The following is a 19,485-nucleotide window of genomic DNA, read 5'->3' as shown; positions in this document are numbered from 1 at the left end:
AAATCAAATTCTTGGATGAAAGACTTGTTTATTTAATAAGATATCTTGAAAAAAATGGTATAGACTATTGCCCAAAACAACGCTATAATATTCGAGCATATTGTTTAGATCGCTGGCATTCAAACTGACCGATCAAAATCAAGATTATTATATATATTATATATATTGATATCAAATCTCATCATTCTTAGCAATAACTTGAAATCATTTAGAGGAACTGAGTTAAGCCATACAACTTGATTCAAAATAAGATTCGTATCTTTGCACTCTCAACCCAACTGAGGTAACATATTACCAGTGGAGTACTCATTTAATAACTCACATAATGCTTTTATGCTAGTATAAGGTGTCAGAGTTTAACTTATCAATAACCTTATAAGCTTTAATCCTCTAGCACTTAATTAGCTCTTGTTTCGATAACCGACATTGTTCGCTATATACATATATGTATGTCTACCTTTTTCGAACATTTCGGAAAATATTCTTTATACACACGAATATTCCTTAATTTAAAAAAGACGACTTGCTGCTTTTTCAAACACAAATTACCTCTTTAATGTCCGCAAATCAACCGATTTGTCCTGTCTGCCACTCAGTTCTATATAATTAGATTAGTTAGCTAAAGTTTTACGCTTGGTAACTTCTGGAATAAAAGGTGAATTTCATCTTAAAACTCCCCACCCATAGTCAAAAAGGAACAATGCGCTCAACGTTTTCCGCCGTACACAGATTGGTTAAAACGTGTAGGGCTCTCTATGAGTTGCATAGTTTAGGGACTTGCACTACAAATAAAAGGAAAGCTTGGCTAAGCAACTACCAAAGGTACTAAGTAAAGCTAACACCCTAACTTGTGGCATTCCATATTTCTAGAAACACACTATGTAAGGAATTTTAAATTAAATTCGTCATTTTAAGCTAAACTAAGCACACACATATATATATATATATATATATACATAAGTTATATATATGTATAATATATTTGTATTATACAGTTATTTGAAATTTGCTCACCACCTGCAGCATCCTTCTCAATGAATTCGGCTTAGAATTTAGTACGCAAGCATTTTATTTGACATTTCATTCGAATTTACGAGTTATGTAGCACAAAATAATGTTTACATTTCTCCCTGCACATACCTAAGCTGCAGCCATTAATGTGCATGTGTGAGTAAGGCATATTTTAGCTTGCTATTTCACGTGCGAAATGCTCCAAGCAAGCAGTTTTACTGATTCGGTGTGCATGTGTCGGCCCCGGTGAATATATCGAAAGCAATTAAACACGAAAGAATGCTCAGCTTGCATAATTGACACACATTCTTAAACATTCACACACACACACACATGAGCACAAAGCGAAATCGAAAAGGACTCCAAGTATTAGGGAGAAGTGTAGTTAGAAGAAATGTGTGAGTGGATAAGGAAAATTTGTCACATATCCTGAAGGTGTTCATGCTAAAGTGTTTATGATGGCAATCGTGCCACGTCCACACACATATATGTTGTACGTGTGTGCATCTCCGACAAGTTGGTCGGTCAAGTGCGCTGTGTGCTGCAGCTTGCTGCCGGCTGCCAATATCCAGAGTAATTAAAATATTTTCCACATATATCAACTGAAGATTGAGAGCGAATGGCAATAAAGGAACAAAGTTTTATTGTTGTTGCGCAAGGATGCAGGAAACAAGCATCAATAAACGAAAATGGGTAATAACGGGGAATGCATGCAAAAAAGAAGAACAAGTAGCACGGCTGAGGCTGGAACAGACAAAGATAATCGCATGGCAGTGTTAGCTCAGCTGCTTATGCAAGAGTAGCAATCAAATGGTAGCCTACTTTGCGGCGCTGCTCCTGAAAACTTAATTAACACTCGTGTCATTTTGTGTGTCAGCTTAGCTTGCAAATAGAAATAAATAATTTTATTATATTTTTCTTAATTGTTGCAAGAAACTTAGCTCGTATATAATATGTTTTAAATCCTTTATTCTATTTTAATTCGCCAAACTTTCCAGTAACCCACCAAGTAATTTCAGTTCGGCGCAATTTTATTTCTCGGCTTGTTTTCTTGAACTTAAAATTTTGCTTGCCAGTCAAGCCAAAGTTCGGCTGCCAAAATTACCATTGAAATCAGAGGAAATCACGAAATCCGTCCCCGCTGCATATTAACACCGGCCGTGGTTCGTAAGGACATCGAGCCGAAATGGAAATCCAAACTTTATTCATTTTCGGCTGCTTTTATGCCGGCAGGAAGGAAGAAATTGCGCGTGCATAAAACTTTATGCCAATGCAACTTCAACTGAAACTGGCAATTATTTCCGTGCAACTGCCATGCTATGGCAAACTTTTCCAAGTGCGAATAAAATCATTTGTGCATTTAAGCAAAATTCTCCTGGAATAGTGTGGGCTAGCTGAAATAGTTGTTGTCAAAACTTCAGTGGTGGCTCTGGTGAAATTCTTCAATGATTTTGGCTGATTTTCGCAAATTAGTTTCATTGCTTAATGAAGAAATTAAGATTTTTGTGTTAAATTATAAAAATTGTTATACTCATTAGCTGTTATGTTGAATAACAATACTCTTTCTATTAATATTTTTCAGCTGCAAATATATTTAATTTTACTATTTAAATGCTGCTTTTCAACAGCTGATATAAAATTGCGAAAAATTTCGCGTATTTGACTACATTGGTAAAGAATATTTTATTTTGAATAGACAGTTAGTTTATTATATATTTTTAGGCGGTAATAACTATAACTAGTAATTATAAGAATCCTGTAAATAATATATTATGACTTTAGAGCATATTTATATCTTACAAAGAGTATACATACTTAGTGACATATATTTGAAGAGTAACAAGAGGCGATGAAAATCTACACACATTTAGCAAAAGTACATTTTTATTATTTCTATAGCTTAAAATTCAAACCGGTTTAGGATTTATGTCTCTAACAATTAATTTTATTTTAATTATAGTTGTATTGTTCGATTTAACTTGCTTTTATGTTACTCCTATCACGTGTCGCACCTTAATCTCTACACCTGCACATGTTGGAAAAACTAACTTAGACTGCCGACCTCTTCATAAAAAAATTTCTAAATACGAATCGTTAAATTAATTTCCTTTTAAAGCGTAAATTTTGACAAATTCTTGTAATCAGTGGAGGACTACATTTAAGCCTTCTCTAATCAATAAAACCGCTGCTAAAACAGAAAAAGTGAACGATAAAAGTGAAATAAACTCATTTTTGCAGCTATTCGTTTAAGCTGTCATTAAACCGAGTACTTGCTGTCCATCACACTATCCGTTTTTGCACCTTTTTCGTTTTTCATTTTGATGCGGATGAAAAGTTGCACAAAAGAGCGCACAAAATTCACACAAAGAGCAGAGCAGGAAAATGTCGCAACGCTTTTAATTATCTTCGAGAGTTTTTAGCAGTTCAATTGAGCTTTCCTTTCACAGCTGGCAAATCCTTTCTGTCTTCAACTTGTCGCTTAACTGCTTTTGACAAAGTTTTTAAACAAAAATTCAAGTTGTTTTGTATTGAGATGTTAATTAAAGGCAATTTGAAATAAATTAAATTTCAAAAAAAAATAAAATTTTAGTATAAAAATGTTGCATAAAAAATTAAGGAAAATTTTACTAAAGACTAAACAGCATATATATAAAGATACTTTCAAAAACTCTTGCAAAAATTTAAAATGCACAGTTAGAAATCCTATTTTTCGCAAAACTATTTCCTTCCCCCAGAGAAATGCCTTGCATTTTTGGCAACTCCGAAATTCGTATGTTATTGCCTGCGGCACGTATCCTATGCGTTGCCAACTTTTGTGAGGGCCTAACCATGTGGCAGCAGACACCAGCAGATACGAAAAAAAAACAAATTTGTGCACACATTTTCCGTAACGGGAGATGCTTCGAGCCGAAATGACATTTAAGTGAATTTGTAGAAGAGTTTGCATCCGTTTCCTGTCAGCAGCAGCTAAGTGGCAAGACAACCGAGGCAGCGGATGTGGATGCAAATAAGCCAAGAAAATTGCTTATAGCCTACTTGTGCATATCTTCGGGGCATTTTTAGTTGAACAACAGCTGTGGCCGGGCAATTGCGCTTCGCTGCCTTAACAAAGCAACAATTTCTGGTCACATACTCACTTGTGGGGAAGCATTTTTAAAAGTACAACTATAGAGCAACGACATGTGTTAGCTTATATAATATTGTTTTAGTAAAGTAATTGGGGTTATTTAGAGACTATTTAGAAGTAAACCCAGAATCTCCGGTCTATCTAGCAATTTCGCTAACACACTAAAAACCGATATTGTTCAAAGCAGAGTACAGGAACGAACTTAATTTTCAAAGAAAATTTTTCTTTTTTCACATTTGAATAATGCTGATAGAGAATTTTTAACACAACTGTCTATAGAAACTACAATCACAAAAAGTCCTATATCATAAGTGCTCTCAAATGCTCGAAAAGTTACTTTGTCAACAATTTTTGCTCTTGAGAATTTACTTTGTGAAAATTTTGTGACTCAAGCACCACAAAAGGAGTTTGTTGAATGAGTGAAGTCATGTTCAACGCAGCTAAGAAAGCTTCCACACACTTTTACATTTTTAGCAAAATTTCCTCTCACTATTGTTTAATCCATTACTACTGCGATTCACCAAAAATTTCAAAAAACATTATACATCCACCGAAAGCCACAAGAAAGAAAAAATTGTATCTGCAATCATTTGTCAAAGCATATAATTAGGCCTAATACATACAGGTTAATGCGTATTGACATTTCGACAGATTCAATTAAAGTGCTACAATTCGTTTTTTTGTTGGCATTTTCACGCTTAATCAGTAACAACAACAAGCAGTTTAATCCATTAGGCAACATTAAGCCCAGTTTTTGTGTGCGTTCTGGCGGAAATTGCCGAATATTCGGTGGTGATTGGCGCTTGTAGTCATTTATCAGCGTTATTTTTGCATCCCACATACACATGCAAACGATAAATTGCGAATTTTACTTTGGAATCGTGTGGTTTAATTGCCTCGTGCGGTGTGTTTTGTATTTTTGCTTATTCCCTAATAAGCGTGCACATAAAATGTTTATATTTTTAATAAAATTAAATAGTTATTGCTCTTAATTATCGCCATATCTACTCTGTGGTAATTTTCTGTTTGTTTGTGTGTATGTATGTATGTATATGACAGCAAATGCCAGATGCTTAATGCGAAATGAAAACAATTAGCTTCCTGCCGCTTTATTTGATAATTTTAACGTGGTTTTATTATTACACTTTTTTGTAAATTGGAGATCTGATAAATTTACACAGCTTTTTCTTTCACTCAAAACCGCTTTTAAAAATTTTACAGACATTTTTTTCACCACGTCGAAGCTGGACAAGTGAAAAAGTAGTCTCGAATAACGTAAATTGTTAACAAAATATTTTCAAATTTATTTAATAAAAATAAATATTTAAATGAGTAGACATAACTTTTTTTTGTACAATTAGCGGTTTTCTAGTGGTAAAATTAATATTTTAACCACCCTGAACAAATTTAACCAATGTAAAATTTGGAAAGCTCCATCTATGTTAATCCCAGAAAATTGTCATTGCTTCTTGCAAACTGATCGATCAAAATCAAATTCTTGTATGGAAACTTTTTTAATTGTGAGGGGTATTATAGTTTCGGTGCCATAGAAGTTAACATTTTTTCTTGGTTTTTTAAATTTTCTCCAATAAAATCGATTCTGATCTTGGGTCTATTTCAAATTATGTAGAATTCAACTTTAAATTAACATATTTTTACATCAAGTGGATAATATTGATAACCAGAATTTATACTAATGCGGTTGTCTGTGGAATATGTACCTTTAAAATATATAAAATTTTTTGAAATTAGGGTCTTTGACGACCTTCACTTGAACACTTGAATAACTACTGTTGTTTAAAGACTAGTTCAAACTGTGTCCTACTCACAGCAAAAAACAGTAATATTATTCACAAATTCTTCGGAAAGCATTTATGCTAAAACATATTAAACATCCCGGAGAAGATAACAAATGACGTGTGACAACACCAAAATTGCCTTAGCAACCAATATCTTCTAAAAAATGCAATAATTCTCAAAACCAAATAATTTTTATGGTGCAAAATTAAAAATGCCTTAATAAAAATATCCCTTTATTGAATAGAGGCAGTCATCATCAATCACAAACTTGCCGGCTAAAATTTGTACGCAATACGAAATAATTGTGCTTGGCAGCAGCATTTAAATAAAATATTAATTCCCTGCTTCATACAAAATTAACGACAAACACAATTTTTATATTTTTGTAAAACTTATAAACAAGAAATCGCAAAAAGCAGAAAACGCCAATTTTATTGAAGCGACATTCGAAAAACTCAAATTGATAGTTGTCGCAATACAACAAATCAACGAACAGAGTCGCTTTGTATTCCAGAGAAATCAAATTTTTTCATTAATTTGCTTTGTCGCAGTGCCGCAGTCGGAAATAAGGCAGCGTGTCAAAGTGTCATACCAATATGTGCAAATACAAACAGAGAAAGCCATCCGCATGCGACAGCGTAAATATTTACCAAACCGAGCTCCAACAACAACAATATAGGCAAAGAGTAACATTGCCAAAAAGTATAAAGAGAAGCACAGCCAAACAAAGCTTCACATTATTTGGTCATTTCCAGCATGCTTTCGCATTTTTCATTCTTCTGCAGATTTGTGTTTACATTTTGAATATTTTTCTTTCGCTCCTTATTTGTTTGATGTTCATATTTCATTGCATCTAATTTAACAGAAATATATTTGCTCGCTTTTCATTGCAGAATTTTCGCCAACTCTAACGCCTATAAGCAGGCTATATTACTTGCTGGCTTTCAACAGTGTGGGACAGCGAGACGAAATATTTGACAGAAGATATATTGAAGCTGCAGTAATAAGTCAAAGCGACCGCAGAAGCAGCAGCGCATAAAGTGGTCGACCAATCGAGAGGAAACCGAACGGAACGAAGAAGAATAGACAACGACTTGGAACATAGCTAGGCGAACATGTGGACGAGAATGGGCACCGCAGGTCTTGCTGCCGGCGTCTTATTGCTGCTGTGCGTCGTTAACAGCGTCAACTCCTTCTCAAGTATGTACGAACTAACTGCGAATGAAGCAATAAACAATTATATAAGTCGTTAAATGTTCATCTCAGCAGCACTGAGTATTTCATTACATTGCAGTTATTTGCGATCTTCTGAAACTAACAGAATTTTATGAGTTTCAGTAGAAAATTTTCAATATGTGGTATGCAAGATTAGGGAGAGAAGCGCATTTGAAAGTTGTTTGTTGCTCAAATTTATTAATAAAAGTCATAAATAACGCGAAAAAAATTATTTTTATTAACTACTTCTGAAATTACAAACAAGACATAGTTTTTCAAATTTCAAAAGATTCTGCAAAAACTGTGAAAATTACAAAAATATATATATAACTTCAATAAATGTTATTAAAAGAAATAATTTTCTTCATAATTTTTTATAACTAAAAAAATCCGAAACAATTTAAACAACTCGTCCGCCATTTAAATCGATTATTATTTCCTTAGTCTTGCATACCACCATACCATCTCTCCGGAATGTTTAAATCTTTAAAACTTTCAAAAGTATTTCGAGCGCGCGTTGAAGGAGTTTACCAATTTTCATGTCTCATCATCATTTAAATGTTCAAATCACCAACAACCACTTTTCACTTTTGCCTGAAATCCCAAAAATCTTTCCCACTACAACAACTCGAGCGTGTAGAACAAACATAGAACCCTTAAACAGACTTCCGGTCACGTGCACACAAACACGCAAACACTTTAACACACCCACACACACACACCCCCAGCCAATATTTCGTACAAACACGCACACATACACACAACCATTCGCACATATTCACAGAGAAGCATATTTCACGCATTTACACATTTTCATCAATTTCCGCAACATTTTGTAAATATTTGAGTAATTTTCACCCGCGTCAATGTTGTCAACATGTCATAATATTATTTATTATCAGCCCATTCGTAATGCTCGGCACACTCGGCCCCAAATACAAGGACATGTCCTGCACACAAAACAAACTCCCTACAATTTCCTCTCATTCTCCTTTTCGCCTACACACACACTCACATTTTTTTCGTATTTTACTGTCTACTCCCATTCTTGAGTTCCTCTTTTACTATTGTGTATTTTAATTTTTTCGTCTTATATTTTTCTCTACTCCCTTTTTATTGTATCAATTTTATTTTTGTCCTGCAAATGTTATCAAATCAACAATCACAACAACAACAATGACTGTCTCGATATAAAAAAAAAAACACCTGCCTACCCACATTGCTTTCGGCGTCGGCTTTGTCACGCTACTGTAGAGTATGGACGCGGCTGCAACGACATTGGCTGTCTGCCCAGTGAGGAGTGCGTCATCAGCAGCGACTCGTGCAGCTACACGCAGCGCGAGGGCAAGGACTGCGGCAACTACCCGAAATGTCAGAGGAAATCCGGCTCCAGCTCGTCGTCCTCGGCGCCAGTTAATCCGTCAGGTGATTATTATTTATGTTTTATTTTATTTTAATTTTTCTTAATTTTTTTTTTTGGTGAAGAAGAAATACTCAATTTTAGTACCTGTAGGTCAACCGTAAGGCATCATTTGGCTACATTATTTTATTTTTATTTTTTGGGAATTATTAAAAGAATTATCTGTTTCTCAAAAATCGCTAAAAATTTGAGCAGAAAGATTTAGCATAATTTAGTAGTAAAAAATAGCATTCTCGTACTCTTCAGCACATGACTTACTTACGTTGAGTATACAGGCCCAAGTTTTCACTTAAATAATTAGATATAATTAAAAAAAAAATCTTAAGACTCTTAAATTCATCTTACTAAATTAATATCAGTTGTTTGAAATAAAAATTGTTTAACGATTTCAAAAAAAGATCAAAGACTTATCAGTGCCCTCTTTACGCTTTCTGAAACTATACGCAATCACAATTTTGAAGAAATCGAAAGTTGCTAGAAGAGCTTTCGAAATTTTCTGCTGATATTTTTTTCAAGCTCACAAGCTCTCTTAAAAATGCTACAAATTAATACAAGCTTTTTTCATGTATAAAGTCCTTATGACAAATTTTTATGATAACACCTACTAAATACTTATATTTGAGCTCTGCACACCATTTCAACCTCAAATATGAGCAACAGCTAACAAATCGAATACAGAAATTTTTTTTTATTAATTCCCAAAATTTCAAATAAGAAGTTAGAGAATTTTTGTTTTTAAGAGCTTTAGGAGCTTTATTAGAGCTTCATAGGACACTGAGCAAGCTTTCACCAGAAGCTTAAATCGAGATGGTTAAAAACGTTTGAAATGAATATGGCTAAGCTACACTTAAGAATTGGCCTGAGAACGCTTGCAAATTTTACCGCAAAACTGGACACATCACAACACAAAACTCATGAAAATCACGAAAATAATACTAATTTGTTTACAATGGCAACGTCAAAAGCTAATAACATACATACGTTTATTTCATTATATTACAAAACGTTGTTGCTTTCTTCAAAAAATTATATTTTAAATTCAACTATTTGGTTGTATGAATTCTTTATTTGCTGCAGTCACTACCCAAGCATTGATATCATAATCATAAACATTAAGTATATGCTAGTATTTGTTGTTGCAACCGAAAATAAAAATGTGCTTACACGCCTAAAAGTATGCATTGTAATATTTGTTATTAATCGCACGCACTTATCAAATCACTTTTAAAAAATATTTCTTTTGAGATTTTCTGCATTCTACTGTCTTCCACGCATGTCTCTAAGCTACTTGCCGCTTGCATGAAGAGTAGTACATATAACAACTAACGTAAACATATATATATATTTTTAACATCTTCATCTCCTTGACTGCTCTTAACTAACCAAACGCATTTTATACTCTTTCTCTCTCTCTCTGGCTCTCTGGTTGCTGCATAACAAAATCAAAAATTAAAAATTCATCGTAAATAAACAATATCATTGCACCACTTGCCCGCACTCTCCATCGTAACACGTATTAAATGTTCTAATCGTGCCCAGGATCAAGCTTCAAGCCCGGTCCCGAGCACGCCATCTTCTCATCCGCCTCATCCAACCCCACGCTTAACACGCACACATACTACACCGGCAATGGCGGCGCGTCATCGGCCAACGGTGGCAGCAATTCATCACCCGGTGGCAGTCTTAATAACATAAATAACGGTTATGCAAGCAAGAGTAGCAACAATGTTAACTCGAATTATGGCAACGGTCACGATGGCAGCGGCAATGACAACAGTGCGCCCGGCAATAGTCAGAAATTACGCCCGAATAGCGGCACCGGTGGCATTGACCCGCACTATGTGTTCGGCGCTCCGCAGTCGGTGCCGATCTTACCCAATCTGCCCATTTTCCCCTATAATTCACCCACACTAGCACCATCTTTTCAACAATTTCCCCAACCTAATCATCCAGGTAGCGTACTGAATCCCGGCTATCCGGTCGGACTGCAGCCCGTCAACCCCTACGGTCCGTCGTTCGTGTTCGGCCAGCAGCCCTACTATTCAATGCCAGGCGGCACTGGTGGCCCGCCCGGTGGCAGCAACGGCATACTCGGCGGCAGCGGAGGCGGCTTGGCCCCGCCTAGCGGCTATTACGGCAACAGCAATGTAGGCTATCAAAATCCGAACATGTACAACAAACCACCGCCGCAATATCAAAACCAGAACCCGTACAATCGCCAGACACAGGGACATCCATCGGGCGCTGTGCATCGAGGTGGTGCGACTAGTTGGCAGACGCTGACCATTGTTGCATGCGGTTACGCTCTATTGACGGCGTTTGTATCGCAGCGTTTGGCCTGCGGTCGCAGCACGTAATGTTGCATGCGACGTCGTTGTGGCAGAGATGTTATAGTCTTGTTATCGACGGTCAACGTTTATTAAGCGCTTAATGGGTTAAATGATATTACATTTTATTTTCCACTTTGATTCGGTTACCTTTTTGTTGTTTTGCTCTTTCGTTGCTGTAGTTTTAAAATATCCATTCGAAATCATGTAATGGAAACATAACGGTGCGGACTATAATAATACCATAAGTAATGAACAATATTTTTTTATTGCATACTATAAAGTGTTTGAACAAATTGGAATGAGAAAACTGAAATACTTTGGAAGTCTGCGCTGTGATAGCAGAGCTCAAATCGAAATCAAATTTTGATACAAAAAACTTTCATTATTTCCAAATTATTACAAGGCGTACAATTTTAAAAAGTTTTATTCTATGAGTCTTCTATGTTTTAGGTATAGACAAAAGCGTTACCTACGTTTGATTGTGATTCTAACTCCACACTCAACAGCCATACATGCAGCTCTTGATATTTAATAAGTACATGAGTTCCTTTTGGTACACTCTCTTTCGATATTCTCAAACAATCCATTTTCATGCGATACTTTCTGTTGTTCTTTTATTGCTCTCTCAAGTTTGATATCAAAGTTTCCAAGGACACTTTAAAGTTCTGTGAAGATAATTGGTTCGAAAGCGTTAGCTCTCTCCCTCTTTCTATTCCAAAGAACTGTTAAGTGCGATCACCACAAGTTTTGTTAACACCGCTACCCAGGCCACCCATCGTTAGGCCGGTTTCTTTGATTCCAACAGCTTCTTCAATGACACCCATAAAACCTCAAATGCCAGTTAATCATTTGCCACTACTTATTGTCGTACGTCCAATAGCCCCGCTGCCAGTACCTGGATTACCTCGTCTAAATGGTGGCGGTGAGACGATTAGTGTAAAGCCAGTGGTCTTCTTACCCACCTTCTTTTTACAGACAACCGGGGAACTATCCCTACCCGACTTTTGTGGCACCATCAAGGCGGGCAATTTTCTATAATTACAACAACAATTACAATAATAATAATGTATGTAATGACTATGGGAATTACTATTACAACAACAATAACTATGGCGGCAATTACGATTATTATAGCAACAATAATTATAGTAACAATAATTACGGTTAGCTGCTCACAAATACAAACTTTGTGCACCTGATTAAGTACGTCGAAAGTCAAATAAATGTTATCAATGCAACACTGCTATAAGCTTCTCAGGAAGTTGTACATTATTTATGTACCACATAAAAAGGGTTACTATTCGTGGAAAAATGCACACATTAAGATACTTAATGGCGCCAGGGCAGAGCCTTTTTTTCTCTTGTCTTAATTTTACCACTTCCTTATTCTCCTAAACTTTGTAGAAGATCCCGCATTATACCCATCGACAGAGACAAGAAGACAGGTTGGTCAGGTAGTTGGTGTCCGGAATGGGTAGTGAACCCGGAATGGGAGCTCAGGGGAACGAACAAAGACAAGAAGACGGTATGAATGCACCTGGTCAAATGGGGAGCCAAGTCGGAATGGGGATGGGCACAGTGATGGCAATTGGCAATGCTGTTTTCCCAATAGACAACAGTTTGTTGGGCCCAACTCGGGTTGGCAAAGCATTCCCAACTCTTATACGATGGGTGAGCAAAATTTCGGCGGACGTCGCATGGACTATGGACAAGCAGCGTTGATATTAGTCAACGCCTCCATCACCACGCACTCTAGTTGGTTCCAACACTGAAAAGTTAGCTAAACTACAAATGTACATATGTCTGAATTTGTACGAACAAATTTAAATGAATATTTAGAATGTTTCACTACACTTATCGCTCTTCATCTTTTGCTTGGAAAATTAATTTTGCAGAATATTCAAATCTTTTAATTTTTGGAATTCGGAAACTTGTTAGTGTTTTCCCATTTCTTCCACTGCTAATTGAATTTCTCAAATGTATTTGATGGTACTGTTATTCAGATTTTCTACATTTCCTTGTTGTTTGAACTCATGTTTGCTTTTGTGAGGGCGTGTGCCCTTAGAAACTTTGCATTTCACTATTTGTCCATCTCACAAAGGAAATGCAATTAAATTGTGCACAACATTCGTAATCGATTTTCGAAAATTTCTCCCACTTGTGTGGAGAGATATTTAATTCTAGCTCAGCAGACTCCTTTGCATACTGTTAGGATTACACTGCATTCTTTTCATCTAAAATATGCAAATAAGGGAATTTTTGTATGGAGGATTTCAGTTGCTGAAAATATGAGAATTGTAATGGTTGAATTGCTTAATGTTTGCTCTCAAAAGTATATTTTATTCAATCGGTAATAAAGTTTATAAAATATATAATCTTATAACTATTCTGGTGTCGTAGGTAAGCGTTTTGGGAGCGTTAGTCAAAAATTCCAACAAGGTTTCACTCTGGAAAGTTAACTGCAAACTTCCGCCAACTCTTTCAGTAAGAAATTAAATTACAAGCTTCCTTTTGGGCTCTGCTCTTCTTCGCAGAATTTGGAAGTATTTCAAAAGTTTTTTCAACTGCTAAATATTGTAAATGAGCGTATTTGCACAACCAGATGTATGTTCAAATTATAACGAATTTTAATATCGAAAAAAATCGCTTACAAACAAAAATTTTTTGAAGGCAGTTTCGAGAAAATGTTCGCATATATTTTGAACACAACGAATTTTTAGTGAAAACCAAACGAAAAAAAAGTTTATTTTAAGTAAACGAAAAATTAATTCACATAAAAAGCAAAAAGGTAGTTAAATAAATAAAAAATAATAAAATAATTCAATTTTGTATAGTTAAGTTAAGCACATACAAGTAATTATATACATGAATTTGTATCTAAAGAAGTAATGCCAAATGTCTTAAACAAAAAAAAAAATTTCATTTTTCAGCGAAAAATACTAAATCTCATCATAAAAAATATTATTTTAACAAATTCCACAATTTGGAAAGGAAAATTTACAACTGAATTGACCCACTAGAAACGTTGAACCAATGTAAGATACTAAACTATAAAAGAACTCTAAACGGAGTTGCCACAAAACAAAAAAAAATCAAATCTCAATTAAATACCTATATGCCGGATAAAATCCACTATAATTTCGTAAAGCTTCTAGATGTACTAAAGTTCTTTTGTTTTTCAAAAACTAGAAGAAGCTAAAAATTCTACTTAATATTATTGTAAAACTAAATATATTTTTATCACCTGCTTTTGGCCTTTCGGGTGCTTTTAAAGCAAAACTTTCAATTCGATTTTCAGGCATATTTTTCAAAGCTAAATTTTTTTAAAACGATTACAGAAACTTATGAAAAAAAAGATAAAATATAAAAATTAAACAACAATAAAAAAATTTAAATATGAAGAGTTGGACAAAAACTCTAAAATTCTTCAAAATGTATGGCAACCACTAAATCAAAATCAAAATCAAAATTAAATCAAATGAATTGAAACAAAAATATACAAATAAACATTGTAAATAAATATAAAATCAATATCATATATTTATATATACTATATATAAGTATATAAAAACTAGGAATATTGTTGCAAGGTGTTGGCATTTAAAAGAGTTTTCGAACTTCTGTTTTTTAACTAAGGAATGTTAAAGCAACTATTGTATCAGATATTCTGTTTACCTCAAATATATTTTGTATGCAAATCATAAATAAAACTTTATTTTACCGTTATCCAAAGCAAATAAAAATAATTTTGTTTTTTCACAAAAGTATTTAACGAAAACTGTGAATTTATTTTTATATTTCCGTCCGTTGTTACTCATTTGCACTTACACACAGACGCACACACACACACACACAAATAAAAAATTAATTTGTAAGAAAAATGGCAAATGCGGAAACTGAAGCAAAAGCTGCCAACTGAACTCAACAAATGCAATCAAATTAATTTATTAATAATATAAATAATTATCGTTTAAGCTACTAACATTTTTTACGCATAACGGCATTAAAAACTCACAACTAACGGCAGTACATTCCATAACCAATAGCAAAGTACTAATCTCTAACCAAAATATGTACAGTTGGGTATATATACATATGTATGTGTGTACATATATTTATATTTATAGATACAATACTACTAATTATATTTAACGGCAAAGTAATGGGCATTTCGTATTGAATTTAGCATTTTATGCCTCTCATATAATTGTGTTCATTTTAAGCATAACCAAAATAACTAACAACAACAACAAAAGCGAATATTGTTAATGGCAATTATTACTAACGAAATTATGAAAATATTAAAAAAAACTAAAAACTTAACTCAATTTGTACATATGTAACAGGCGGTAAATACTAAACCATTTAGCTATATAATTACTTAATTAACAATACACAACCGAAGACTTATAACATTTAGTGAACTTGAAAAGTTGTTTAGCATTTAATTAAAAAAAAAAGATTGCAACTTAAACTTTAGAAAATTCAACGAAATAAAATTAAGTGGCAACGTATCTTTGTGAGAGTGTGTGTTATTAGCGTGACGGCTTTAATTAGTAAATACAAACAAACGAGAGTAACTGTGTAAGACCTAACAAAAAGCGGCGTTTTAGAACTACAATTACACGTTACTAAGTGTAAGCATATTTGTACAAGTATTTTAGCATTTAACAGTTATAAAATTTAATATACGCTTAATGACGCTTTTCAGGCATATTAAAGAGCATAGCTAAAATGTGATGAATTTCTGTAGTTTATGGCGTCATGGAACCTTCCGAAGGGGTTCTGTATGTATTTCAAATATTTGACTTCGTCTACTTCACTGTAGACACCTAAATGATTATATCAAATAAAAAACATACTTTCAGTGCTTTTTACACCAGTAAAGCCCTTTTATAAAGGCCTGACCTTTGCTTCGATTTCGAATTAATTTCGCTCCCAAATTGAAAAGTCCGTCTAAAGTAGTCCGTGTAAAAAATAATTGGTTAATAATACAAAATCATATATATTAAGGTGGAGCGAAAAAAAAAACTTTTTTTCTTAGCCTGAGGATAAAATTTGTCGATTATAAATATTTATTTCAGTAGAGTCCTATTTCTGGCCAATTAAAAGTTATCAACTTAAAAAATTTTTTGTGGTCACTATTGGAGTTTTAAAAAAATATCTTAAACATTTTGTAGCTTTCCTTAAGCATTAAAATAAATTTGGAGTCAAAAGCCGTCACAGTCGGTAATTTTTATAAATATAATATAAAGAGTTTAAACCAAAAATAATTTTTTCTTGTCCAAAAAAAATTTAAACTCGAAATTTATTTTAAAGCTGCGTGCGCCGCCTCTAGATGTTAAAAAAAAATTGTTTGTTCAAAAATTTTCTTTATTTATAATCTACAGATTTTACCCTCAGGCTAAGCAAAAAAAAATAATAACTTTCGCTCCACCCTAATATACTTGTACATATATGTTACTGTTTTTTAGTTGAACGTTACCAATTGATCAAATATGACTCGGACTGGCAAAAAAAATAAAATTGCTCCTATTTTTATTCAAATCTTTATTATCGCCTTCAAAATAGGATACTGAGCCAATACAAGTATAACGCTTGATGCAATTTATAAACACTGGCCATAAGCTTCGGCTGGAATGAGATTAGACGGTTTCGGTTTCTTTCTATTTTTTTAGTGACACTAGCGAATGTTATTGTTATGTAACATATGTTAATTGTTACTTAACAATTTGGAGTTCATACTCATAAACCCTCGTCTCATTACCAGTAATGATGCCTTATCGCTCGCTTTTGTGTCTGCTTGACGTCCTTTTTACAAAAGATGCCGGTCTTTGGGTACATTCACACATTTCAGATGGTAAATGTTCTTTCATGACCTGAGCCTAATCGAAAAATATTTTCTAATAACCGTCACTCCTGGGTGTACAGTGGCTAGTCTCTGATATTTCTGAGTGAGAGCGATAGCTTTGAGAGAATATTTCTACTGTGAAAAAATCTCTGCTAAAGATAAAGGGGGACTCCTAATATACTAGCATTTAGCTGAAGATGTCGCTGTTCTAAATAAATGCTCAAAACAAAAAATGGCGCCTCATGATAAAATGTTAAACATAGCATTACTCGCTTTAAAATTTAATTCAAGAACTAGAACTAAAGCTAATGCAATGCCAATCTAAGGGAAAACCTCTTCGAAATTACAAATATTCTAAGATTCAGTTTTAAGTAGCATTCAGGACTCAAAGATTTAGAAGAGCTGTGGTCATGGATTATGTCAAAAGCCATCACATTTTAGACTAGGTTTTTGGTAACTTAGTTCATCTGCATATAAGTTTAGTAGAACTTTTGTTATTCTTATTAATGTAATTTACACTTTGCTTTGCTGTTGTATATTAGTAAACATTTTTACATTTGTTTTTTTGTTTTTTCCGTTTTAACGCTTCTGTGGCTAAATCTCTGCTCCAACACGACACGCTCTTTCGCTCTGCTAAATTGTGGCTAAAACGACTAAAAAAAATTCACTAAAAACTGTCGCTTGCTTTGCAAACCTCGCCAATGTAAAAACTACACTTTCAACTCACCCCCGCACACACACACACGCATATACGTGTAATACATGTGTTCGATCAATGCAAACGCGCCTGCGCCTAGTGAGCACCGGCACCACACACAACTCGTACAATCCGAGCGCACCAGTGCCCGATCTTGGTGATGGCAACAGTTTCAGTGGCGGCAGCAGCGGCAATGCCGGTGGTGGTTTCGGTGGCGGCGGTTCAGGTGGACACAGCCTCTATCCCACTTTGCCAAACAGCCCGCCAGCAGGCGCATCAAACCCTTACGGTGGCTACCAGCCACAACCGGGCGGATATCAGCCACCAGCCGGCGGTTACCAGCCAGGAGGCTATCAGCCGGGTGGTTATCAACCTGGTGGCTATCAACCCGGCGGCTACCAACCCGGTGGCTACAATCCGAATGCTGGTGGTAGCGGTGGCTACGTTCCAAATGCACCGGGTTATGGCAGTGGTGACAAAGTGCCGCAGAAACCGAAAGACAAGGAAGGTGGCGGCTTCTTCTCTAGCTTCTTCTCCAACCCGGCGGTAAGTCAGGCTGTATCTGGTATTATTGCAGGCCAAATCACGAAGAGCTTGCAAGGTGGTGGCGGCGGCGGTGGCGGTGCTAATGGTGGTGCTAACGGCGGTTACCAACCAAGCGGTGGCTACCAGCCAAGTGGCGGTTACGGCGGTGGTGGTGGCAGCGGCTCAGGCAGCGGTTCATCTGGCAGCAATATTCTTGGTGGTCTACTCGGCAGCGTGTTGGGTGGTGGAGGCGGGGCCAACGCTGGAAGTAGCGGTAGCGCCAGTAACTTCTTGGGCAGTCTTCTGAGCGGTGGTGGTGGCGGCAGCAGCTCTGGTAGCAGTGGCGGTAGCAGTGCCAGCAATTTCTTGGGCAGCTTGCTTAGTGGCGGCGGTAGCAGCAGCAGCAGCGCCAACCGCGGCGGCGGCAGCAATCCAATTAGCGAAATATTGGGCTCGCGCAACTTTGGCGGCCTCTTCAGTGAGAATCCATCCTCCAGCTCCTCCGGGTCCTCCGGGTCTTCCTCAAGCTCTCAAGGCCCCAAAAGCTATCCCACTCAACCGCCAATGAACTACTACGGTTAATATGAAGACAAAGCAGAAAAAAAAAGAGAAAGCCTCTTTTCATTTATACTTGTTTTCTCTTAAACTCAAATGATATTTTTACTTTACTAACAGGGCAGCTAAGATTTACTCGTATTTTAATTTACACCAAATAATATATACATACTCTAACTAAACGTAGATAAAAGATAATAATTTTACTAGAGAAGCGCATAAACCTAACGATAATCAAAGAACAAGACATTTGTAGCCATTCGCAATTGAGATAATTGCGGTTTGAGAGGCACAAAAATGAGAACAGCTTCGGCAAAGAGTCGTGTATATATACTCGCGTAGTTATTAAAGCAGATTTTATGCGTAGAAGAAACTAATAAACAAATACAAAAGAAAAATGTACTCATAGTTCGTAGAGAGGAAACCGTTTTTTAACTGTAAAGCTATATTATTTGAGAACTGCTGCAATTACTCGCAATGCGGCTAAGCAAGGATTGCAAACAATAATTTTACCAATCAATTAGTATATAAATTGTATATATAAAAGAAACGTATATACAAACAAAAACAAAACAAAAGATGTCTTTATAGAAACCTTCACTTCAATGCAATAAATTTTAATTTTCATAAATTTTTGAGCATAAATAAGATAATTAGATTGAAAAACGGAGAAATTCTGAATTGTACATAAATAGCTGAAATCAAATAAATAAACGAAATTATATAAAATATATGTATTTAAAGAAAAATTATTGTGTTTTTATTATAAAGGTAAGGAAGAAAAATGGTGAGTACCAGTTGCTTTTGTGATGTTAATTTAAACATAAATATTAGAAAAATGCAGTACCAAATGAGTAAATGGCGCAGAAATGAAGCATTTTCAGAAATAAGTACATATTCGTGATATATTCAACAAAAAGGAATATATGTTGATCAAAATATAATTCGACAGAT

At 35.2% G+C, this 19,485-nt stretch overlaps 1 protein-coding gene across 3 annotated transcripts in view; it reads left to right on the top strand.

Moving 5' to 3' along the window:
- The window catches only part of Mnr (Membrane-bound Notch regulator), a 57,396-nt gene extending 38,116 nt beyond the window's left edge, over nucleotides 1–19,280 (top strand). For all 3 annotated transcript variants that reach the window (XM_014247051.3, XM_070110524.1, XM_036365506.2), the window contains 3 exons: nucleotides 6,832–7,138; nucleotides 8,408–8,578; nucleotides 17,552–19,280. In XM_014247051.3, coding sequence (XP_014102526.2) covers nucleotides 7,054–7,138; nucleotides 8,408–8,578; nucleotides 17,552–18,558 — 1,263 coding nt within the window. In that variant the 5' untranslated portion in view covers nucleotides 6,832–7,053 and the 3' untranslated portion in view covers nucleotides 18,559–19,280. The remainder of the gene's footprint in view (nucleotides 1–6,831; nucleotides 7,139–8,407; nucleotides 8,579–17,551) is intronic.
- Nucleotides 19,281–19,485: the final 205 nt, after the last annotated feature.

This window comes from Bactrocera oleae, chromosome 5 (assembly GCF_042242935.1).
Source record: "Bactrocera oleae isolate idBacOlea1 chromosome 5, idBacOlea1, whole genome shotgun sequence".
NCBI lineage: Eukaryota > Metazoa > Arthropoda > Insecta > Diptera > Tephritidae > Bactrocera > Bactrocera oleae.
This window is presented reverse-complemented; position numbering and strand designations above follow the sequence as displayed.